The 25,642-nt window shown below is 38.6% G+C and overlaps 2 protein-coding genes and 1 gene segment (V, D, J or C); 1 reads left to right on the forward strand and 2 right to left on the reverse strand.

Annotated features, from left to right (window-relative positions):
* Positions 1-2,515: 2,515 nt before the first annotated feature.
* On the reverse strand, positions 2,516-15,100 carry LOC123620866 (olfactory receptor 1509). Of its 2 annotated transcripts, XM_045526442.1 has the most exons (4): positions 15,017-15,100; positions 12,176-12,394; positions 11,969-12,076; positions 2,516-3,832 (listed from the first exon to the last, which is right to left on the reverse strand). In XM_045526442.1, exons 3-4 carry the CDS (start codon positions 12,041-12,043, stop codon positions 2,870-2,872), a joined length of 1,038 nt encoding a protein of 345 aa, XP_045382398.1. In that variant the 5' UTR covers positions 12,044-12,076; positions 12,176-12,394; positions 15,017-15,100; the 3' UTR covers positions 2,516-2,869. The 2 variants fall into 2 exon arrangements, with proteins under 2 accessions (XP_045382398.1, XP_045382391.1); XM_045526435.1 differs by lacking the exon at positions 15,017-15,100 and having other exon boundaries at positions 12,176-12,474.
* On the reverse strand, positions 15,070-15,849 carry LOC123631299. The segment is given in 2 exon segments: positions 15,070-15,446; positions 15,700-15,849. Coding segments are annotated over 2 exon segments (453 nt in total).
* A 6,982-nt stretch (positions 15,850-22,831) lies between these two features.
* Positions 22,832-23,938, forward strand: LOC123620878 (olfactory receptor 10G2). The gene has a single exon (XM_045526452.1). It carries the CDS (start codon positions 22,930-22,932, stop codon positions 23,884-23,886), a length of 957 nt encoding a protein of 318 aa, XP_045382408.1. The 5' UTR covers positions 22,832-22,929; the 3' UTR covers positions 23,887-23,938.
* Positions 23,939-25,642: the final 1,704 nt, after the last annotated feature.

Genomic DNA, 25,642 nt, shown 5'->3' on the forward strand with positions numbered 1-25,642 from the left:
CTAAGGAAATATCCATTTCCTTTCCTTTTCCAGCTTCTAGAGGCCACCTGCTTTCCTGGACTAGTGGCCCCCTTCATCTATCTTCAAAGCCTGCAAGGTGGAATCTCTCTGGCTTCTTTCATGGTCATATCTCTCTCTCATTCTCTTCTTTTGCTTCCCTCCCCCATCTCTAAGGGTCCTTGTGATTACATTGGGTTCGTCTGAATAATCCAGGCCACTAGTTCTATCTCAAGGTCAGCTGATTAGCAAACTTAATTTCATCTACAACCTTAATTACCCTTTGCCATGCAACCGCACATACTGACAGGTACTGGGGATTAGAACGGAGACATCTTTGGGGGACCATTACTCTGCCTACCATACCATCTGTAACCATTTCTTCTTTTCTTTGCCTCAAATTTCAAGAAGCTCAAATACATTTAGTTTTTAATTGCAATAATTAGCTCATCACTGTTTCCTGACACATGTATTGCTCCAATTGTTATAAATTCTGATTTCCATTTTAACACAAGTATTTTTGTTTTGATATTGTAAGTTGCCACAAATCACAAATTTTTATAAAACAGTGGAGGAATAGATAGTATATTTTTACTCCTTTGTGTTTCATTCATTTTACTAATAGTAAAAACCATCTAGAAATATATAAAAAGCAAACTCAAAATGGATCATAGGGCACAGGGGCTCACACTTATAATCCCACACTTTGGGAGGCTGAGGCAAGAGGATCTCTTGAGGCCAGGAATTCAAGACCAGCCTGGGAAACACAGAAAGACCCTGTTTCTACACCAAAAAAATAATTTAAAAAAATAATTTAAAATAAAATAATTAGCTGGGCGTGGTGGCACACACCTGTAGTACTAGCTATTCAGGAGGCTGAGGAGGCAGGATTCCTTGAACCCAGGAGTTACAGATTACAGTGAGCTATGATCAGGCCACTGCACTCCAGCCTGGGAGACAGAGAATGACCCAGTTTCTAAAAAATAAATAAATAATTTTTTAAAGTTAAAAACCAAAGTGATCTAGTTATAAAATCATGTTTGAATAATAATATATAGATGGGGCACAGTGGCTCATGCCTAATATCCCAGTATATTGGGACCCTGAGGCAGAAGGAGCACTTGAAACCATGAGTTTGAGACTGCCCTGGGCAACATAGCAAGATCCCATCTCTAAAAAAAATTTAAAAATTAACCAAACATGGTGACACAGTGAGACTTTTCTCTAACAACAACAAAAAAAAGATATACTAAAAAAATTGATCATGGACCTAGAATTTAGAGGTAAAACTATAAAAATTCTAGAAGAAAACAAAACAGAAAAACATCTTTGAGATTTGGAGTAGGCAAAGATTTCTTAGTACATAAAAAGCATCAACCATAAAAATTAAAAATTGATAAATCAAATGCAATCAAAATTTAAAACTTTTGCTCTTCAAAATATACCATTAAGAAAAGGAAATTGCAAGGCATAGAGTGGGAAAAATTATTGGCAAGACACTTACCCAACAAAGGTCTTGTATCTAGAATATACAACACAGTGACAAGAAGACAAAAAATAATAATAAATAAATGAGCAAAGTATTTGAACAGACACATCATAAAACAAGATACACAAAGGGATAACAAGCAAATGCAAAGATACTTAACATCATCAGTTATTAGGGAAATGAAAATTAAAACTGCATACTCACTGGAATGCCTAAAATTAAAGACTGACAATATACCAATCATTGGATATAAAACTCAAATACTTTTCATGAGATTATAAAATCATACAACCACTTTCAAAAACAGTCTTTCAGTGTCTTACAAAGTTAAACATACACTTACCATGTGATCCAACAACTCTACCCCTAGGTATTTACCCAAGAGAAATGGAAAGTTATCCAAAATAAACTGTACATAAATGTTTATGGCTACTTTATTCATAATTAACAGAAACTAGAAGCACCCAAATGTCCATCAATGCATGAAAGAGTAAACAAATTGTGTTACAATGAAATATTACCCAACAATAAACAGGAACAAACTACTGATACCCACAAAAACATGCATTAATCTCAGAAACACCACACAGAATCAAAGAAGTCAGGCAGAGAAGAGTATATACAATATTATTCAATTTATATGAAACTCTAGGAAAGACAAATCTTATGCATAGTAAAAAATAAAATCAGATCCTTGGATGCTTGCATGGAGATAGAGAGATTAGCTGGGAAGAAGCTGAATAAAACTTTTTGGGGTGATGAAAATGTTCTGTATCTTGCTTGGAGATGTGGTTACATGGGTGTATGTATACCTTTGTCAAAACTCACCAAACTGTACAATTAAAATGAGTGCATCCTATGTAATGTAAATTTTACTTTAATAAAATTAATTTATATAATACATCTCCACCTTAATTTTGTCAAAATAAAAGTACTACAAAAAATACATAATAAGAGAATCATATTCAAAAGCAACAAAGTTTAACTTAATATAAATAGAAGCATATTATTACAACTTGAATATATATTTGAAAGCAAGACTGAAACCACTGTAATTTATAAAAAATGGGTATTGCTCCCTACAGAACAGCATAAACCAAGAGGGTAGCTTCCCACAGCTGTCCCTGTTTCTGAGACTGAGACTGAACTGAGTTCCCCAAATTGTATTCTTTTACTGGTCAAATCAGAAGGCTTCTCCGAACTTTCCCAGGTTCTTTTTCCTTACATGTTCTACCACGATTTTTCCCTTTATACTTAATAAGTCTCTGTCTTTAAGGAGAAGTCGAACCTGCTTCACGCCATTTTACCTAACGATTGTGACTCTTTACTTTTGCTCTCTCGTTAAGAATGTGGCTACAGTTATGTCTGCAATCCCAATTCCCATCATGCATATGATTTCATGAAAAACACTTGTCTCTGCCTGAGCTGTTTCATGGCACTGTTTACCTCTTCATTCCTCAAGGTGTAAATGAGGGGATTCAGCAAAGGGGTGACCACTGTGTAGAAGACAGAGACCACCTTGTCAATGGAGAAGCTGGTGTCTGGGCGAGTGTAGATGAAGATGCACGGCCCAAAGAAGAGGGCAACCACCATCAAGTGGGCTGAGCAGGTAGACAGGGCTTTCCGGGGCCCTTCGGCTGACTGTTTTCGAAGAGAAACCAGGATAACCACATAGGAGGTGACCAAAGCCAGGAAACAGGTGAGGGAGATGGTTCCACTATTGGACACAATCAGCATTCCCGTGAGGTATGTATCTGCGCAGGCCAGCTTGATGACAGGAGGCACATCACAAAAGTAACTATTAATAGTGTTGGGGCCACAGTAAGGTAGACGAATGGTCAAGAAGGTCTGCACCAGTGAGTGAACAGTAGCCCCGAACCAAAGAGCAAAGACAAGCTGTACACAGACTCTCATGTTCATCACACTGGGGTAGTGTAATGGAGTGCAGATAGCTATGTATCGGTCATACGCCATAATAGTCAACAGAAAGATCTCAGCACAGGCAAAAAGATGTAGGAAGAAGAGCTGTGCAATGCAATTGTCAAAGGAAATGGTCTTTCTCTCTAAAAGCAAATCCTTTAGCATCTTGGGCACCGTGACAGATGAGTGGCAGATGTCAATAAAGGACAGATTGCTCAGGAAGAAATACATGGGGGTATGGAGACGTGGAGTAAAGGTTATGGTAATGATGATGAGATTGTTCCCCAAAAAGGTTAGCACATAAGTGACTGAGAATACCATGAGAAACAGTATCTCCAGCATCCAGTTATTAGTGAGTCCCAAGAAGACAAATTCAGTCACTCTTGTTTGGTTAAGAGCACCCATCCAATGAGCTTTCCAGAGGACCTTGGGGAAAAAAATGAAAGCTAATTTAGCTTTAATATTATAGGATTGGAACTAATTGAAATGATTTTGCATTTCTATCTGAGTTGCTTATTTATTATCACAGCATATATATTATAAACCAGTTTAATAGTAGTTATTACAAATACCCCCTACATATCAGGAGCCAGGCCAAGCACTTCATGTACACCATTCTGTATAACCATAACCACACCATGGCATAAGCATCATTCTTTCTGTTTTTCAGATGAGATCAGTGAGGCTTGCTGAGCACAAATAAATTATCCAACACTCTTACCCATTAGTCAGTTGGCTCTTTTCATTTCAGACTAATCCATTGATAACATCAAATTAATATTCCAAAAATATACAACTTCCAGCTAAAATCATTCAGTATTTGACTCTTCCTATCAGACTAAATGTACATTCAAAGCCTGCAACAGTCTGCTGCACACTGATTTTTCCAGTGTAGTGTCCTTTTTTTACCCCTGTGTATTCTTTTCTCCAGCCAAGCAAGTCACTATACTCTGGGCATGCTACTTCCACCTACTTATTTTCCAAAATCTTTATCTTTATTTATTCTTTTCCTTCAGCTCAGAAAATATGTTCTCTAATCAAATGCGTTCAACTCACTTCATTGTTGACTATGAAAATATTACTTATCCTTTACTTCATCTCTGACTATCTCAAAAAGCACTGCCTTTAAGAAAACTTTCCTGATGCAATTGGCCAGACTGGTGGCTCACACCTGTAATCCTAGCACTCTGGGAGGCCGAAGCTGGAGGATCCCTTGAGATCAGGAGTTCAAAATCAGCCTGAGCAAGAGCAAGACCCAATTTCTAAAAAAAATAGAAAAATTAGCTGAGTGTGGTGGCATAGCTAGGCATGGTAGTGCACACCTGTAGTCCCAGCTACTTAGGAGGCTGAGACAGTAGAATCATTGAGCCCAGGAGTTTGAGGTTGCTGTGAGCTATCATGATGTCACTGTAATCTAGCCAGGGCAACAGAGTGAGACTCTGTCTCAAAAAAAAAAAAAAAAAGGAAAACTTTCCTAATGCAATCAAATCCTACCTTTTCCCTTTTATGCCTCTATTATGGTCTTTAACTATAAAAGAAAGTAAAATAAGATATTTATGTTTGCTTTCCATCAAATTAAAATTTTCTTAAAAAGTAATAATCACACATGAATTATCTCTTGCAGCACTTAGTAAATGCCTTGCACACAGTAGGTATGTAAAAAGAGGGTTTATTTGAATTGATCTTAACTTCTAAGGTAGCCTGAAAATAAATCCAATCTTTCCTTCACAATGGAGCTAGTAAGTTCCTTAAGAAACTTAATTCTTCAAATTCTGTAATATTATTTGACCCCTAGGAGATATAATTGTGTAAATACTAAAATTATGTTACCCCTAATTTTCTATACTGATTGGCTGGCCAAAAACTGTAACAGTTTGGGAAATAAATATCACAAACAAAAAACATTTCTTATTCTTGATCCAGTTATTTCACCTGTAGAAATCTCCTAAGCATCCAAACTATGGTGAAAGCTAAATGCAAGGAAATATTAATTATAATATAATTTTAAATACCCTAACCGTCATGGCACTTATTTATTTTTAAGCTTGAATGAATATAATAAAACTTGAATAAAATTGTATGCAGCCATTAGGAATGATAGTGACAAAGGATTACCAATATGAAAAGAATATTGAAATATAATGAATGAAAATGAGATAAAATTTGTTTATACATTCTCAAGAATTTAAAATATATATAATTCCATATAAGTTATTCAAAAACAGATAGTAGACTAGAAGAAAATATTATATATAACAAAAAATGATAATCTTCCTATTATTCAAAAATCTGAAAGGAAAAGACAAACAACTCAATTAAAAGTAAGCAAAGGCGGGGGGTGGGGGCAAGGGCAACATATGTAACCTAAACATTTGTACCTCCATAATATGCTGAAATTTTTAAAAATGTGAAAAAAAAGTAAGCAAAGAATATAGACAAGTCACAGAAAAGGGAATGCAAGTGACAAATAAGTGTGAATAAAAAGATGCTCAACTTCAGTAGTAGATGAAAAAGAAAACCAAATGCTTTTTGTCTTTCATCAGATTGACAGAAATATAAGGAATGAAGCACTCTTTATACTCTGTTACTGGAAAAACATATGAGTGCAGAAATCTTTTTGGTATAATGATTTCTTTTTTTTTTTTTTTTTTTTTTTTTTTTGGAGACAGAGTGTCACTCTGTTGCCCTAGAGTGAGTGCCGTGGCATCAGCCTAGCTCACAGCAACCTCAAACTCCTAGGCTTAAGCGATCCTACTGCCTCAGCCTCCCGAGTTGCTGGGACCACAGGCATGTGCCACCATGCCCGGCTAATTTTTTTTTCTATATATATATTTTTAGCTGTCCATATAGTTTCTTTCTATTTTTTAGTAGAGACGGGGTCTCTTTCTTGCTCAGGCTGGTCTCGAACTCCTGAGCTCACACAATCCGCCCGCCTCGGCCTCCCAAGTGCTAGGATTACAGGCTTGAGCCACCGCGCCCGGCCTAGGTATAATGATTTCTTTTACTTTGGGTAGATACGCAGTAGTGGAATTGCTGGATTGAATGGCAGTTCTGTTTCTAGTTCTTTGAGAAATCTCCATACTGTTTTCCACAGAGATTGTACTAATTTACATTCCTGCCAACAGTATATAAGTATTCTCTTTTCTCTGCACCCTCAACATCTGTTATTTTTTTGTCTTTTTGATAATAGTCATTCTAACTAGGCTAAGGTAAGATCTCATTATGGTTTTAATTTGCATTTCTCTGATGATTAATGATTTTGAGCATTTTTATATGCTTTTTGGCCATTTGTATGTCTTTTTTTTTTTTTTTTTTTGAGACAAAGTCTCACTCTGTTGCCCTGGCTAGAGTGCTGTGGTGTCAGCCTAGCTCACAGTAACCTCAAACTCCTGGGCTCAAGCAATCCAGCTGCCTCAGCCTCCCAAGTAACTGGGACTACAGGCATGCACCACCATGCCCGGCTGATTTTTCTATATATATTTTTTGCTGTCCATATAATTTCTTTCTATTTTTAGTAGAGACGGGGTCTCTCTCTTGCTCAGGCTGGTCTCGAACTCCTGAGCTCAAACAATCCACCCGCCTCGGCCTCCCAGAGTGCTAAGATTACAGGCATGAGCCACCGCGCCTGGCCTGTATGTCTTTTTTTTAATCTTTATGTCCTTTGCCCATTTTTAATAGTGTTATTTGGTTTGTTGTTGTTGTTGTTGTTTGCATTCCTTGTGATTTCTAGATATTAGTCCCCTGTCAGATACATAGGTTGCAATATATATAGTTTGTATAATCTGCAAATATTTTCTCCCATTCTACAGGTTGTCTGCTCACTCTGCTGATTATTTCTTTTGCTGTGCAGAAGCTTTACGCTTTAGACATATCGATCAATGGAACAGAACAGAGAACCCACAAATAAAGCCACATATCTACAATTAACTGATCTTTGACAAAGTTGACAAGAACATACACCAGGGAAGGGACACCTTTTTCAATAAGTGGAGCTGGGAAAATTGGATTTCCATATGCAGAAGAGTAAAACTGGACCTCTATCTCTCACCATATACAAAAATCAACTCAAGACAGATTGAAGATTTAAATGTAAGACCTGAAACTACAAAAAAATACTGGAAGAAAACCTAGGGAAAACTCATCTGGAAGTTGGTCTAGGCAAAGAATTCACGACTAAGGTCTCAAAAGCACAAGCAACAAAAAAACAGACAGATAGGACTTAAACATGGGTTACTTTGTTTAAAAAACAAAATATTAAAAGCATACATGGGAAAAATCGAGTGGGAATAATATCCATAGCTTAATTATTATCATATTGCTGTTATCTTTAACTTTTTCTAATTGTATTACAAACATATAACTTATATTCTTTCATTTATTATTATATCATAAGCATATTGACTGAATGACATTTCGTCACATATATGACCAGAATGTGTGTACCCACTCATTCCACCCTTTGTGGCCATTCATGACATTTGTAATTTCTCACTGTTAAAAATAAGGGTACAATTTGTTTTCAACATTACAGTAAGAAATCTTATTAAAACATAAGTCAGATCATGTCATTCCACTAATCAAAGACTTTCGATGGCTCCTCATTCACACATTATAAGGGTCTTTCCAGTGGCAAACAAGGTCCTCAACGACACAGCTCTCCATTACTTGTCTGACCTTATCTCCTGCCACCCTCCCCTCATTCACTCAGCTCAAAATCATATTATCCTCCTTGCTATTCCTCACATACAAAGAACACAGTCCCACTCTAGGGTCTTTGCACTGGCTGCTTCCTCTGTTTGGAAACCCTTCCCCCAGATATCCCATAATTAACTCCCTCACCCCCTTAATGTCTTAGCTCAAACATCACCTTCTCAATGAGGTTTATGCTGATGGATATATATAAAACTGAAACTCACCGACCCAGAATCCCCGGTACTGCTCATTGCCTTTACCCTGATTTACCTTTTTGTTTTGTGAAAGTGCTGATCACCTTTCACCATACTATATAATTCACTGATTTAATTAGTTTATTGTTTATTATGTTCTGTCTCTTGCTGCTAGAATGTAAACCCCAAAAAGGTAGGGATCTTTGTTTTGTTCAATGAAACATCCAAAGTATCTAGAGAAGTACATAGAACATAGCAGCAGCTCAATAAATATTTTTGAATGATTGTATAATAACCTCTTTAATATTTTAATTATTCCTGTAGGAATAGATTATTAGAAATGAATTTACGAGGTCAAAAGTTATGCCTCAAAATACAGTGTTGCCAAACTGCTTCTCAAAATGTTTGCAGGGTTAAGTAATTCACTCATGGTCACTCAGCAATTGCTTCAAATGGAATTTGAACTTTCTGGAACCTACACTCTGAACCACCATGCCATGTTGCTAAAATACATTAAACAATAACCAAAAAAAGCCATAAAGTGACCTTTAAGGAACAATAAGATTCAACTTTGCACCCCCTGAAGGAAGAAAAATATTAATATTAATATCTGGCACAAAAGAAGAACTCACTGAGCATTTACTGAGTTGATTTTTTAAAATATTTTAAAAGTTACACAAGAATCATTAAGAGATAGGGTCTTCCTCTGTCACCCAGGCTGGAGTGCAGCAGCACAAGCATAGCTCACTGCAGCCTTGAACTCCCAGGCTCAAGAAATCCTCCTGCCTCAGCCTTCCCAGAAGTTAGGGCTACAGGCACGCACCATGACACCCAGGTAACTTTTTAATTTTTTGTAGAGATGGGGTTTTGCTATGTTGCCCAGGGTATGTGCAGATATGCTGCAGTCCTGGAACCAATCTTCCACATGCATTGAGGGACCACTATATATATATATATATATATATATATATATATACACATATATATACACACATATATATATGTACATATATATATATATGACCTGGTATCTTATATATATAAAACCTTTGGTTCTGTTTCTCTGGAGAATTCTGACTAATACCATTACCTTCTTTGCAATGATCTTAAAGATGGGAATGTGGTGAAGTTTAGGTACATATGGGAAGACCACTGTTCATTTATCACTTTTAGGAGACAAACTTCTCTTGAAGAGCCTGACATCTCCTCTCTCCCTTCCTCAACGCTCACCTCTTAAATAAGTAACAATAATCAGCAACATTTTATAACAGTGAGGCAGCAAGAGGATAGTAAAACTCAGTGTTATCAATCAAATCAATCAACCCACTAGTTCTACTAAACTTTAGCTCTCTTTTAAAACTTAAAGCAATATTCTTCAATGTATAATCAGTAATGTGGTTATAGATAAAAACTACTTACCTCACTTGTTTAAAATAAATTTCCCAACTTACCATCTACTCTGTACCTCCTCTAATGATTCAATTCTCCTCTTATGCCTGATTACAGAGGTCTAGGGTGTAAAATTACAAAGCACAAGATTCTGCACAGGGTAAATTTCAGGCTTGAAATCTTTGGGATTTTTATCAATCTGACATAGGATTTTGAAGTGATCATCACATGACCATAATTGAACTTGCCATCAGTGAATACTCAGGGGTATTATTTAAGGTTTTCCATTTCAATATATTACCTGTTATTAGTCTGACTCATTTAACAATTCAATAAATGGACAACAAATGCAACAGCCTCCAAATATGGAAGAATTCCAACTCTTTGGCAATTAGCATGACATCAATTTGGGTAGCCACTATAATAATCACTACAATACACATCAGGGATTCAAAGTCCATGGACAAGTGAAACCTCACTCATGAATACTCAGTAAATTGGTACCAATCTACGGGTATCCTGGATGCCTGATATGCAGCCTGGAACTAATTTGGTTTCCAGAAATATCTGACTCAATACTTCCTAATTTGACTTTTCTACTGCTTGAGCAAATGTCCAAAGCAAAACAAACAAAAAAAAATTCTCCACACTTTACAGATTGTCTAGGTGAGGTAATTTCTGTAAATAAGGCAAAACTATCAAGATATTTTATAATCTGTTAGTTTTTAAGTCTCTTTTTAAAAGTTTTGACTACTTAAAATAACAGTAATGTATTATGGATAATATACAGAAGTAAGATATATGAAAGTAATAACAAAAAAGGCTGGGAGGAGGAAAACAGAAGTTTGAAACGTTTTTACATCATACAGGCAATGCTATACTATTATTTGAAGTTGTACTTTATTAAAGATATATTCTCTAAATACTAGAGCAATAGCTAAAATAAAGTAGTATAACTAACAAGGTAATAGTGGAGTGAAATAAAATACAAAAAAAACCCCTCAATCCAAACAAAAAGGAGAAGGACCATGGAACAAATGGAGAGAATAGTAAACAAATCACGGAATGGTACCTTTAAACCCAACCATATCAACAATCACATTAAATGCAAATAGTATAACTTATATATAGAATATTTAAATAACTCTTACAACTAAAAACAAAAAGACAAGTAACTTTAAAATGGGCAAAAATTGTTCGAAGTGATGGATATGCCAGTTACCTTGATTTGATCATTACATATTATATGCATGTGTCAAAATATCCCATGTACCCCCATAAACATGTACAACTATTATGTATCTAAAATTAATAAAAATGGGATTAATTTTATTAATTATGTATCTAAAATTAATAAAAAAAGATTTGGATAGGCATTTCCCCAAAGAAGATATACAAATGGCCAATGAGCTCATGAAAAAGTGCTCAATGTAATCAAGATAATTAGCCTTCAAGGAAATGCAAATCAAAACCACAATGAGATATCACTTCAAAGATGTGGAGAAATTGGAACTCTCAGGCGTTACTGGTAAGAACATAAAATGGTGCAGGCAGTTTGGAAAACAGTTTGGAAGTTCCTCAAAAATGTACAGCACAGAGTTATCATAACCCGACATTGTCACTCCTATACCCAAGAGAATTGAGAACATGTGTCCGCACAAACTTATAAACAATGTTCATGGCAGCATTATTCATAATAGCCAAAAAGTGGAAACAGCGAAAATGTCTATCCACTGATGAGTGGGTAAACAAAATGTGATATATCCATAAAATAGAATATTATTCAGTAATAAAAAGGAATGAGGTACTGATAACCTGCTACAATGTGAATGAACCTTGAAAACATTATGCTAAGTGAAAGAAGCCTGTCAAAGATGATCACATTTTGTATGATTCCACTTTTAAGAAATGTCCAGAGTAAGCAAAGCTATAGAGACAGAAAGTAGATTACTGGTTGCCAGGGTCTGGAAGGAGATGGAGATGAAGAATAACTGCTAGTGGGTGCAAGATTTATTTGTGAGGTGATGAAAGTATTCTAAAATTAGTGGCTATGATTGCACAATTCCATTAATATAATAAAGACCACTGAATTATACACCTTAAGAGGGTAAATCTTACTGTATGTAAATTATATTTCAATAAAGTTGTTATTAAAAATATAAATGATTTAAATGCTCCAATTAAGAGGCAGAGGCTGTCAGATTGATTTTTAAAAAGCAATACTAAACTCTATACTGTCTAAAAGACATAGCTAGGTTAAAAGTAAAAGAGTTGGGAAATAATATACCATGTTAACATCAATCAAAAGAAGTCTGGGACAGGGTATTGCAGAAACCTCCAATCCAGAGCCACCAACAGGCATCGGGAAAACAGCTCCAAGGAAAGTCTCTTCACTCTAGCCAAAGGACAAGGAAAAGGTCAATGGCCTAATAACAGAAAATCTTCTTGGCAGTACCCTTCCTGCTCCAGCCAAATACCAATGGACAGACCTTACCCCCAGATTTCAGTCAGTGGGCAGGAAAGTTGATTGTCCATCCAACCTCTCTTCCCAATGGAAGCAGACTGTGCACTCTAATTTCTCCACTCGGTGGTGTCAGCAGGCCAAATAGGAAGCAGATCTTCATTCCCCAGCTGGCAGAAGCAGGTGGTTCTCAAATTCCCTAGCAAGGTAATGTCGGCAGGATCCAGCAATAAGCTGAGCCTCCATCCCCACCTGGCAACAATGAGGTAAAATGAGTTGGTGTGAGGTAGGGTAGTTAACACTGAGATTCCTCCCTACCCCAGTGTCGGCAGTGCCCATTGAGGAGCTGAATCCCCGCACCCACGCAGCAGCAGTGTAAATGAACAAGGCGGTGGAAAACAGGGTTAACTGGAGCTCCTGTTCCCCTTGTCAGAGAGGCCCAGTGCTGAGCTAAGTCTCCACTCTTACCCAGCATCAACCAGGCAGGAGGTAGGTCTAGTTGGCCCTCTCCTTTCCTCCCTTCCCTGGTGGCACCTGGCCAGGAGAAAGCTGATCATCCCCATTCAGAGACAACAAGGCCATGTGATTCAGTGCCTCCCTTTTTGCATGGGTGGAGCCATTGGGACCCAGCAGAAACAACATATGCATCCACTGACCTTCATAGTACATCTCAACAGGGGAACTACCCACTTAAAAGAAAGTTAAATGGAATCCAGAGTTTCACAATATAATATCCATAATGTCCAGGCTATAAGCAGAAATTATTTTTCATTCCAAGAACTAGAAAATCACAACATGAATGAGAAAAGACAATCAACCAATATCAACACCACGATGAATCAGATGCTGAAATTATTGGACAAGGATTGTAAAACACCTGTCATAAAAATGCTTCAGTGAGCTATTACAAGTTCTCTTGAAACAAATGAAAAAATACAGAATATCAGCAAAAAAATAGAAAATTATGAAAAAAGAACCAAATGCAAATTAGAGAACTAAAAAGTTCAATAACTGGAATTAAAAAGCTCTCTGGATAGATTAAATAGTAAAGGGGAGATGACAAAGAACAAACTCTGTGAACTTGGGAAGTGATCAATAGAAGTTACCCAGTCTGAACAACAGTGAGAAAATAGATTGAAAAAAAAAATGAGTAGAGTCTAAGATCTATGGGACAATAACAAAAGACCTAAATTCATATCATTGGAGTCTCAGAATAAGAGGAAAGTGGGGGAGGAAAGGGTATTCAAAGAAATAATGGCTGAAAGCTCCCCAAATTTGGCAAAACTGTACTGGAAGAGGTAATTGACTACAATCATGAGGACATATGTAAGGAGGGTAGAGAGAAGTGTGAATGGAACTCAGGATTCACTGGGACCCATATTGGCATTCCCACGTCCAGCGATAGCATTGAACAGGCAATTGCATCAACCAAGGTCTCAAAGGGGTACGGTAACCAGGGGCTTAGGCCCCTCAGGGATGAGGGTTTGGGTCACCCAGTGAGGGAGAGACCAAGACCCGCAGGAATGCGGAATGAGGGTGTGAGGGAATATAGAATGGGTGATAGCAGAGACAGACAATGGATGGTAACTATGATGTTGGGACCAACTGCAGCAGCAAGGACTATACTTGTCCTGTTGACTCCTGTTTTAGGTCTTTTTTTTTAAGAAGCTGTAATTAGTCACCACCTTGAGAAATCAATGACAGAACAGAGTGAATATAACATCAGGCCTGAGAGTATCAAAGCAGTGGAAGAGTTGAACTGAATCTATCAAAGCACTCCCCCCACGTAAACCACTGGCATTTTTCATGTCTTAGCATACTGGCCCAACTTCCCACTGTCAGCACCTCTGTGCCTGAGAGATCTTTCTGGCAACTGGAGCTTTCTTTGCCCATGTGCATAGTAAACCCTGAATACTAGAAACTTAATGTCCCTGGTGAGAAACTCTCAACCAATGACTGACAGGAGTTGGTAAATGGTAGCCAGTCATCAAGATGACTCCAGTGATCTCCATCATCTCTGGTATTCATGCCTTGTGCAGTCCCCTTCTACACTCTATCAGGTGGGTCTGTGTGACCAACAGAATTTAGCAGCAGTAATGGGATGACACTTCTGAGGCTAGATGATAAAAAACACTTCTCTCTCTCTCTCTCTTTCTCTCTGTCTCCTCTTCTCACTCTCTCTCCACCCCCTTCTCCAGATTACCCTCTCTGGAAAAAGCCAGCTACTATGTCATGAAGACACGCTATAAAGAGATCCATGTGGCTGGGCACAGTGGCTTGCACCTGTAGTGGCAGCTACTCAGGAGGCTGAGGTGTGAGGATCACTTGAACCCAGGAGTTCAAGACTAGCCTGGGTGATATAGACAGATCTCAGTCTCAAAAAGAAAGAGAAAGAGAGAGAGAGACTATGTGATAAGGATCTGAAGCTTCTTGCCAACAGCTATGCAAGTGAACCGTCTTGGAAGCGCACCCTCCAGTCCTGGTCCAGCCTTTAGATGATTTCATCTTGACTAAAACTTCATAAAAGACCCTGACCCAACACTACCCAGCCAAGCTGCTCCCAAATTCCTGACCCACAGAAACTGTGAGATAATAAATGTTTGTTGGCTAAATAAATGGTTAAGCCACTATGTTTGGGGTAATTTATTATACAGGAATATATAACTAATATAGTGGATAAATATTCCAATTTTCTCACCCTTTCAGAAGGGTAACTCTAAGCTTGTGTTCCACCGGCTCCAGAGTTCTCTAGCAGAATTAAATTCTGGTTGTCCACAAGAAGCCAGTAAAGTGTAACAAATGCATACACTTCATTGGCTTCCTTCCCTTCCTATCTCACTTTTCCACTCTCCTACTGGTGTTTCCTGGGATTACCTCTCAAATAACTACTTGCACTCAAGTCTGGTTCCAAAGTCCTCAGTCTTAACTCACAGCAGGCATACACTCAGGAAACAAAACTTCTTACTGCTGTGGTTGCGTTTTAAATTTTGGTGCAGCTGAGGAGGCCTCATAGTCACCGTGTCTCTCACGGCACAGAGGTAAGAGGCAGAGTCTTTCATCTGGAGCTCCTTCACAAGGAGGTAACTGTACCCAGCAGAGCGACTAAGGAAGGAAGAAAAACGACCTCTCCCCTCCAAACCATCCAGAACACTGTAAGAGAGAAATATGGGTGCTCCGCTGTCATGTTGCTGGTACCAGGACAGCCCATTGAACCCAGATGTCTGATAGGTGCAGTTGACCTGGATAAAGGCTCCTTCCACAGATGTCAACTCACGGGGCTGCTCAATGCTTTGTCCTGCAGTGCCTATGACAAAACACAGCATTATTAAAAACGATAGGCTCCATGTGGTCACAAAAGAACTGCCACTGATAGGGGAGAAGTAAATGGTGGCAGAAGTGGCAACAGCAATAGTAACAGGAGGACAATTAGCACCACATAAGGAAAATGCGTATAGCAAAGACTGTTTCATTACAGATGTCGAAAGTTGCAATCGTTTCACTGGAAGAAAATTATTTTGAAAACTCCCAGCAGCATTTGCTATTCAGTTGAGACTTACCTCCCATCTTCAGGGAAACATAAAGAAGGAAAAATCCCCACATCTGCTGCAGCACCCCACGAGCCTGGCCCTGCATCCCTGGTTTCTGAGCCACTGGAGTCTGCAACAGATAAACCCTCTAGCTGGGCGAGGGAGGGAAGCTCAACTCGGATGAAAAAACCCAGAAGAAACACAAGGGGAGGAGCTCCTTTCTTGCCAGAGTGACTGTAAGCACCACAGGAACAGCTATGGGTTCCCTTGCAGGAGTCTCTTCACATGATCATTTTCTACTGATAAATCCACAAGTTTTAGTCCAAGTGACTCTGGTGGAGATTGAAAAGCATAATGTGTATAAAGAACAGAGAAGGCAAATGTGAAGAATAACAAAAGGCAAAAGCAGACGTGGTCAATCTCCCCATGCCAAGTGTTTCTCTTCTCAAGATAGATTTCTCAAAGAACTAAAAATAGAACTACCATTCCATCCAGCAACACCACTACTGGGTATCAACCCAAAGGAAAAGAAATCATTATATAGAAGACACAGGGTGGGGGGAGGCGGAGGGAGATTGGTGATGGGAGGTTACTTGGTGGATACAGCGTGCGTTGCTTCAGTGATGTATGCACTGAAGGGCCTGACTTCAACACCACACAATACAGCACTGTAGCAAAACTGCATTTGTACCCCATGAATAAATACAAATAAAAAGTGAATGGAGAAAAAATAAAAATAAATAAAAATTTAAAAGATACCTACACTTGTATGTTCATCCCACCACTATTCACAATAGCTAAGTTATGAATCAACCTAAATGTCCATCAACAGATGACTGGATAAAGGAAATATGGTATATATAAATATATATACCACAGAATACTACTCAGACATAAAAAAGAATGAAATCATGTCTTTTGCAGCAACATGGATTGAAGTGGAGGCTATGATCCTAAGTAAAGTTACTCAGAAACAGAAAGTCAAATATCACGTGTTCTCGTAAGTGGGAGCTCATCACGTGTACACATGGACATAGAGAGTGAAATAAGAGACACTGGAAACTCCAAAAGGTGCAAGAGTGGGAGGGGGTGAGGGATGAGAAATTACCCTGTTGGACACAATGTACACTATTTGGGTGATGGTTATACTAAAAGCCCAGATTTCACCACTAGGCAATATATCCAAGTAACAAAACTTCATTTGTACCCCCTAAGTATATGAATAAATAAGTAAATCAATAAAGAAGAAAAAATGGAAACCAGGTGCAATTAGAGGTGGGCTATGTATACCTTGTGTGTGTGTTGTTGTAGTCATCATCATCATTGTCGTTTGTGACAATAAGGAAGAGATGGAAAAGTTTTTCAAACATCTAAATTTATTGCCCATCAGGTGATCAGATATTAATTTAAAGTTCAAAATAAATATAATATACATGTCTATGCATGTGTATGTATATGTATGAATATAGAGGAAGAAATGGAAAAATAAAAGAAAGTATTAACATTAGTTACTTCAGAGGGTTGGAATTAAAAGAAAATGGTGAAAATACTAACTTTTTCTTACACATGTCTGTTTTGTTTGACTTGAAAACTTTGATGGGATAAAGTGAGAATTTGAAAGAAAGAATAAGACAGGAATAAAGGAGGAGGGAGGAAGAATAGGTGGAAAAAAGGAAGAAAGGGAGAGAAGGAGGGAAGGAGGAAGAAATCTGTATTTCCAACTATTTCCCAAGTGTTACAAAAGGAAGGTAATTCTTTCTGACACATAGTTTTCCTAAACTAATGGGTGCCTCACATATAATATCTTTACTAAAGTAATTTATATCCCTCATGAACCTTCTGGATTTATTCCTCTTTACTCGATGTAGCAGAAGACAGTGCAGTACTTGGTTTTGATAAAAGCAATACTGTCATCTTGTGGCAAAATGTAGTAGTGCATCTCTCTCTCTCTCTCTCTCTCTCTCTCTCTCTCTCTCTGTTTCTCTGTCTTTCTCTTCTTTCCTTGTCACCCTCACCAAACTCTAAACATCTTCTCCCTTAGTAATTTAGAATTAAAAGGAACCTTAGAAATCATCCAGTCTTCATCCAGCTCCATCATTTTCCAGTGGAGGGTCCTGAGGCTTATATCACACTCCTGGCTTCATTTCTTCATTTCTAGCCAATTCTTGAGTATTACTTAAATTAATGTTAAACTTTTGTAAAATAAATAGATGGACTTCCAAAGCTACTTGCCCTGGAATATGCTATTGAGACCTGCATATTCATGGGAGCATTGATTTGATGCCAAATCTACTCCAGGTAATTTTAAGTGTGCGGTGCATATTTGAAACCACAGCTTTTTTTCTTCCTGTCCACAGCATTTAACAGGTGTGGCAGTTTCCCCTACTAATTCATTCAAAAGTATTTACTAAGAACACACCATGTGCCAGGCACGGTGCTAGTGGTGCTGGGGATTCCACACTGAGCAAATCTCCCTCCTCTTACGAAGCCCACATTCTAGCAAAGGGAGAAAAACAATAAACAAACAAGTCAATACAGTGTGTCAGATGGTGATAAGTGCTGCTGAGAAAAATCAAACAGGGAAGGGGAAGGAGGAGAGTCAAGAGAGACTTCACTGATGAGGTGATGTCTGAGCAGAAACCAGAAGGAGATGATGGAGGAGCCCTGATGAGTACTTGGGGAGGGAAGGCGATCAATTGAGATCTCATAACACCTCTAAGAAATTACAGGTCATCCAAAGCTGTACTGATGAGGTTATTCCCCACAGCTCCCTTTCCACGATCTTCTAGAAACATTTACAGCTCTCTCTCAAAACAAACTAATGAGCATGTGGGGAGGAGAGATCTCATTAGAGAAATACTTCAGGGTAGGATTTCCCTTGAGGTTAAAGTATTTTCTTCAAATCTCTTTGCAGTGGTTTTTTTTTTTTCTTTTTAATCAGAGCTACAGAAGCAACAGCCAATACTGATATAAAATATGACTTGAGATATATAAAAGTCACATTCATCAAAGAGCCCTGAAAGGCAGGTGCTTTCAGAAATTCTGAATACTTACTTGCCAGGTTGAACTCCTAAAAGAATTCCACAGCCTTTCCAAAACAGATGTGGGAGACTAGACTGAATCCCCATCTGCTGGACCACTCCGCTCAAGGACAGCCAGCCTGCTCCACAGTTTTGCAGGTCTGTACATGTGAGCTTAAAAGGACGGCAAAAGCAGTCCTGGAACCAGCTCCATTCAAAATAAGGCCACGAACTAATCTCGGAACTTTAAGACTTTCTGTTATTTCATCCACGTGTTAATGTAATCAATCTCTTTTCCCCATCTTCTTCCTCAACTCTTTCCCAAACTGCTAGAATTAAGCTCCTTTTTTCCAAACTTGGGGAATTTTTGTGCTAAAAAAAATGATTATTTAAAAAAATCTTAACACTATTTTCTTTTTGTTTTCTCTTTTTATTAGGGCAGTAGTAAAGGGCAGAGCTGGGCAGTGATAAAGTCATAGGGGTCATAAAGAAGATTCTTTGATGATTGTGCAAACACAGAGCCAGGCCCAATTCATAACCTTTCCTTTCCCCAGGGAAGAGGGCACTAGATGCCTTTTCTTAAGCAACATCTTTTTGCTTAACCTTTGGTAAAAGGACACAAATCTACTCTTGTGGATTAGATAAAATATATCTAGGCCACCCCAAATTCTATCCAGTTCCTTTACTCTGCCCTAGCTCTACCAGGATGTCTAACTGTGAACGAAGGATGATGGAAGGTGAATCTTCTTTTTGGAAACAGATTTGAGGTGGGTCTTGTCACAGGGGTAAATAGGAGCACTTTGATGCTAATATGTCCAACACAACACTGGACCAGTCTTCATTCCTTGTCTTCAGGATTTTGTAACTGTTCCCTAGTAGCTCCGATCCCAAAGGTCACTGTAGGAATCCAAACAAAGTTTCAGATTGCTGGATAGAGGCCTGCCCTCCTCTGGGCCTCTCCAGATGGAAATCCACTGCAAGGGATGTGCTCACATCAAACCAGCCTGATGTGGCACAGGGTTGGGGACACAGAAAGTGGCTCATCCTGTGATCCCATGATGCCATAGAGGTTCCTCGAAGGTGTTCTTCTGCCTCCCTGCCCTTACCTTCTCAATGCCACTCATTCACTCTGTCCCCAGAGCCTCTCCCTAGAGTTTCCAGGATAACTGCTATTTAAAAATGTATTGCTTATTCTTGATGTTAGTAGGATCTTATTTCCAGATGTTTTTAATACTGAACATTAACTTTTTGTTATTTTTATGTGCTTTGATTATTTAAATTCTGATCATTTTACAAGACGATTTTAGCAACATCAAATACAGTGTAAAACTTGTGACATTTGAGAATATTTTGGTTATCTAATTAACTAGGGTAGATACACTAAAAATGTTTTTAACTTTTTGAAACCCTGTAAGTCTTCCCCTTTCCTTCCCTTAAATATCCTAAGTTTCAACAGTGAAAAAAGAAGAACAGACCTAAAACAAAATGACATGAAAGCTAGGGTATAAGGGAGGGGGATGGGAGGACACTCAAATGTGGCCTTTTCTTTTGTTTCTTCTAAGCTGACCCCAGAGTGTTCTGCTCTCTTGTCAAGAAAACCAATCCTTCTGAAAACATATTCCCTGTGTCTCCAAAAATCTAACCTCTGGAAATCTAAGCTGTCCTCCTCTGTAACCCCTGAACTTCCAAGTTAACTTCCAAGTTAAGACCACCATTCTTTGTCAAGTCTGCCTGAAAATGTAACCTATCCTCAAACCCACCAGCTGTAACCTACCTCAGTTTCCTGGGTCCTCCCAGGCAGAGGACACAGAACCTAGAGGAGTAAAAGGAGTTTTCTTACAACAGGACACCTGGGAAAAATGAAACCAGATTTGTGCACAAAAAGGGGGTGGGAATCAGCTCATGCCTGTAATCCTAGCACTCTGGGAGGCCGAGGCAGGAAGATCTCTTGAGCTCGGGAGTTTGAGACCAGCGTGAGCAAGAACAAGACCCCATCACTACTAAAAAACATAGAAAAATTAGCTGAGTGTTGTGGCGCGCACCTGTAGTCCCAGCTGATCAGGAGGCTGAGGCAGGAGGATCACTTGAGCCCAGGCGTTTGAGGTTGCAGTGAGCTACGATGATGCCACTGCACTCTACCTGGGGCGACAAAGCAAGACTTTGTCTCAAAAAAAAAAAAAAAAAGAAAAGAAAATCATCTTGGCAAGCAGATAAACTAGGGAGAAACTTTTCATTATACATAAATGTACATTATGGAAATCCTCCAAATAAAAATTGCCCCAGTGTTACAGTTCTGATTTGACATACAAAAATTGATTTTCATAAAACATTTATGAATATATCATTTGCCTAAGTGGAAGCACACTGATATTGTGTATCTATATTGACAAAGAAAATTACTTTGGCTCATAATTAGTGTTTTATGTATAATTTTAATCTCAACTACATCTTTTTTCTCTATATTCTAGCCAAAGAAATATGAATTAGTCTTCCAATCCATTTCAAATGAATCAAGGTGTCTTCCTGAAACTCAGGCAGAAAAATCTGGTATTTCTTCTTTCTTAGTGGGAAAAAGGCAAGTTTACCATTTTCTGTGAACCATGAAGAGCCAGGTATATTCAGTATTAGTATTATTACTATTACCACTACAACTACTGATAGTTCTTAATAATTATTGTTATTACTGCTTCTACTATGAATTAAGTTACCTTAGATAATAAGCAAAATAAAATATCTGGGAAATGTCTGATAGATATTAAATGCTTACACTTAATATTCATGTTATTTATAATTAATCTGTTATTTTAATTGCTTGTGAAAATAGTCATTTAAATTGCAAGGTTACTTTGTGGTTAAATGACAAATGAATGCATCTCAAATCCTAGTGTGGGGAGAAAATCTTTATTAAACAACCTATTCAACAAAATGAATGAAACAAACACATTTCATCCCTTATCATCTGGTTAAGATACTTGACAATCTTTAAAGGTCTTTGGAGAGAATTGCTATACTGTAGACTGCAATATATATTTTATACACAAACATACTAAAAATCAAGTCCCACACTAATCAATGCTTTTATAATAAACAATAAAAATTCTTCTGTGACCCTACACAAAGAAATCCAATTTCAAAACAATTGACCACATAAATCAACCAATAAATCTGAATGATATCCTAAAGTAATAAAAAGCATGAATGTTCCTTGGAGTTTGTTATAATGAAACTGGGCCCATATAGCATATTGAATGAGACAGTGTCTCCTCCTAAACTCCCAGCCAAGTGGGCACAAGGCTCAGACAAACAAGATCAAACAGAGAAACACTGTAGCCAGTCAGGGAAATCTGGCAATCAGCCATTCAGTCATTCAGAGAATAATTGCAGTATTTATCACTTTTACTGTGCTAGATGAGATGATTAATAGGAGAGACAAACAAAAACTTAGACAATGACAATATAACGTGTTAACTGCTCTGAAAAGTATAAGCATGGTCCTCAGGAATCAGGAAAAACTTCTTGAAGGTGGAGACACCCAAACCGAATCCTGAAGGAAAAGTGTACACTACCAAGATGAAGGGAGCAGCAAACGTAGCGTGTGTGTAAGTCCCAAGCGAGAGCATGCCACTGGGAGAGCCCTGAGGCGTCCCATGCATCTGAGCACTAAGAAGGAATTGCAAGGAGTGAAATAGGCTGGTAAATAAGGGCAGATGAGGAATATTTTTGCATGCTATGATGATGAGACGAGATTTTAGCTAAGGACAAAGAGGAGGCATTGCAATGATGGTAGGTGAAGAAAACAGATGTGGGAATTGTAGGGTATGTGTTCCATACTGTTCTGCATCAACCCCAGCTCCACTTTGGTGAACCCCCCTTTTGGTTGGAGTTTTTGATCCTTCCCTATCATTCGCATGTCCCCCTGTTCCTTGATCTGCCAAATCCTGCTTCTCAGTATCTTGCCATGGACAAGAGTTTCCATCTATTCAGGAAACTAACCAGCCTCGGGAAGGTTTCTTCTATTAAGTAAGCTTAAATAACTAATGGTGCCACCACTTCTTCTTTTAAAAAATTTTTAACATTCACAAGGAGTAATGTCTATAGAAAAAAAAAAATGTAACGCTGTTCTGTTTATCTCGTAACTCCTAGGCACTAATCATGAGACAAAAGCATTCCCTTACAACTTCATTGTGCGGCGTCCCTCTTGTCTGACTTCACCGCTCATCTTAGCAGACTACAAAAAGACATGAGAAAGACCAAAAACACATCCTTGGACACCGTGGTAACAGAATTCATTCTCTTGGGCTTGGCCCACCCCCAAAATCTAAGAATCCTCCTCTTCCTGGTCTTCTTCACCATTTACATCCTGACCCAGCTGGGGAACCTGCTCATTCTGCTCACCGTGTGGGCTGACCCGAAGCTCCACGCTCGCCCCATGTACATTCTTCTGGGAGTGCTCTCCTTCCTGGACATGTGGCTCTCCTCAGTCATCGTTCCTCGAATTTTTCTAAATTTCACTCCCGCCAGCAAGGCGATCCCATTTGGTGGCTGTGTGGCTCAGCTGTTTGCCTTTCACTTCCTGGGCAGCACCCAGTGCTTCCTCTACACCTTGATGGCCTATGACAGGTACCTGGCAATATGCCAGCCCCTGCGCTACCCCATGCTCATGAATGGCAGGTTATGCACAATCCTCGTGGCTGGAGCTTGGGGGGCTGGCTCCATCCATGGCTCTATCCAGGCCACCCTGACCTTCCGCTTGCCCTACTGTGGCCCCAACCAGGTGGATTACTTTATCTGTGACATCCCTGCAGTGTTGAGACTGGCCTGTGCTGACACAACTATCAATGAGCTTGTGACCTTTGTGGACATTGGAGTAGTGGCCGCCAGTTGCTTCATGTTAATTCTGCTCTCCTATGCCAACATAGTCCATGCCATCCTGCGGATTCGCACTGCTGATGGGAGGCGCCGCGCCTTCTCCACCTGTGGCTCCCACCTAACCGTTGTCACAGTCTACTATGTCCCCTGTATTTTCATCTACCTTCGGGCTGGCTCCAAGAGTCCCCTGGATGGGGCAGTGGCTGTGTTTTACACTGTGGTCACTCCGTTACTGAACCCTCTCATCTACACGCTGAGGAACCAGGAAGTGAAGTCTGCTCTGAAGAGGATAACAACAGGTAGAGGGCCTGTGAGTGAAAGTAAGTAACCACACCCACATCACCATCACTACCACTCTTTTCAGCTACTGCTGCACATGACAAATGCTCAACAAAAGTTTAATGACTTAACCTGAATTTAATTTTATTTTACTTGTAAGAAAATTCTGAACTCTTTGAACCCAAAATCTTTTCATCTCATTAAATTGGCTCAAATTGTTTTGCATTATTTATTTAGAAATAAATGGATACATTCCTTCTACCACCTCTGATTACCTTGTGAGATAAGAAAATGCCTTATTTTCTTAATCAAAGTTCAAGTAGGATGAGAATATGTCGATGTCTTAGGAGAAATATTATGCCAGAAAATTGGAAAGAAAAAAAAATAGCATAATGCTACTTTAGCCCCTTTTTAAATTCTCTTTGCTCCTAATTCTAAACTTCTATATATTCTGTATTTCTTTGCTTGTGTGTGGCATGAATATTTCCATATTGAACTTGAAAATTCTGGATCATTTATGTTTCCTTCCTGTCTCTCACCCTTCTCATGTTGTAACATATCAAAATCTGTCTCTTCCACCTCTAGATTCCTAACTAGTCTTTTGTCCTTTTAATCCTCATCTACACCACAGTCAAAATTACCGTTCTGAAACACAGAATCTATAGGACTCTCCAATGAATGTAGAGTAAGGCCAGAGTCCTTAATCTGGAATTCAAAGTCCAATAAAATCTGGGCCTAACATACCTTTTTTCCCAAGACACCTCCACCCTTCCTTCCGAACTCTCTCACCCTCACTGACTTATTGCCATTCCTTGAGCATGGCCTATACTTGCCCATGCTCTTCTGCTCAAGCTCTCCCCTCTATCTACAGTATAGTTCCTCCCTCTCCATATTGACCAAGTGAAGATTTATGCTTCCTTCAGATCCATACCAAACATTTTCTCCTCTGATTTTCCCAGGCGGGATTTAGCTAGCTCCTCTTCCCTTGCATTGCCATGGTCTCTTTATTACAGACTTTGTCACAGTCTGTCGTATATTATAGTTAAGAATTCACCTTTATTCTCCTCACCCCAAATAGACTGTGAGTCCTCAGAGAACATAAAGTATTCATAGGTGTTTGTGTCTGCCCCTCTCCCCTAATAATTAGGAGCAGACACAGAAATCAATGTTTGTTGCTGGATTGAAACAGCACCAGGAAAGTCTCTTGAAATGTATCGTAGACAAAATTTTAAAATTGTCAAGTTATCCCCTCTGTTACCTGTCCTGGTATCACCTGGAAAAACAAGAGAACATTTAAAAGAAACTGAAAACAAAAGACTGAAGTACACGGCAGTCTAAAAGCAAGTATAGACAGTTCCTAAATGAATAAATGACAAAGGTAAAAGTATTCTTTCATTTGCTGACATATTTTTTATTTCTTTGGATGTGTGGTGTCATGCTGGCCCATTTTGACAGTGAAATGAAAACAAAAGCAAGGAAGGACTCAAAGTTCATAAATGTAAAAATATACTAATACGGATATCATGGATATAAGAATCACATTGTGCTATGCATAAAGGTCATAATATCAGGAAGGATACTTACTATGAGAGAAGACAAGCAAGGCAGTACAGTGTCCACAATAATTTGTTAAGCTTGAAATAGCTAAATCATTGAAAATTGCCAACCATATATTTGAAAAATATTATTTTTAAGGAAATCTAGAAATCATTGTTTCTTCTAACACTTCTTTTATGTAGCCCTTAAGCCAATGCGCAATATTGTTGATAGAATAGATGAGATTTTGAGGTCACATGTAAATTCAT

This window comes from Lemur catta, chromosome 1 (genome assembly GCF_020740605.2).
Source record: "Lemur catta isolate mLemCat1 chromosome 1, mLemCat1.pri, whole genome shotgun sequence".
In the NCBI taxonomy this organism is placed as follows: Eukaryota; Metazoa; Chordata; class Mammalia; order Primates; family Lemuridae; genus Lemur; species Lemur catta.

Bases quoted from the DNA above. Each gene is read 5' to 3' on its own strand.
- LOC123620866 (XM_045526442.1), bottom strand. From the start codon at position 12,043: ATGCCTGTTGGTGGCTCTGGATTGGAGGTTTCTGCAATACCCTGTCCC. The intron at 3,833-11,968 runs GTATATTATTTC...TTTTTCCCCAAG, and splicing joins TTTTGATTGATGTTAACATG to GTCCTCTGGAAAGCTCATTG.
- LOC123620878 (XM_045526452.1), top strand. From the start codon at position 22,930: ATGAGAAAGACCAAAAACACATCCTTGGACACCGTGGTAACAGAATTC.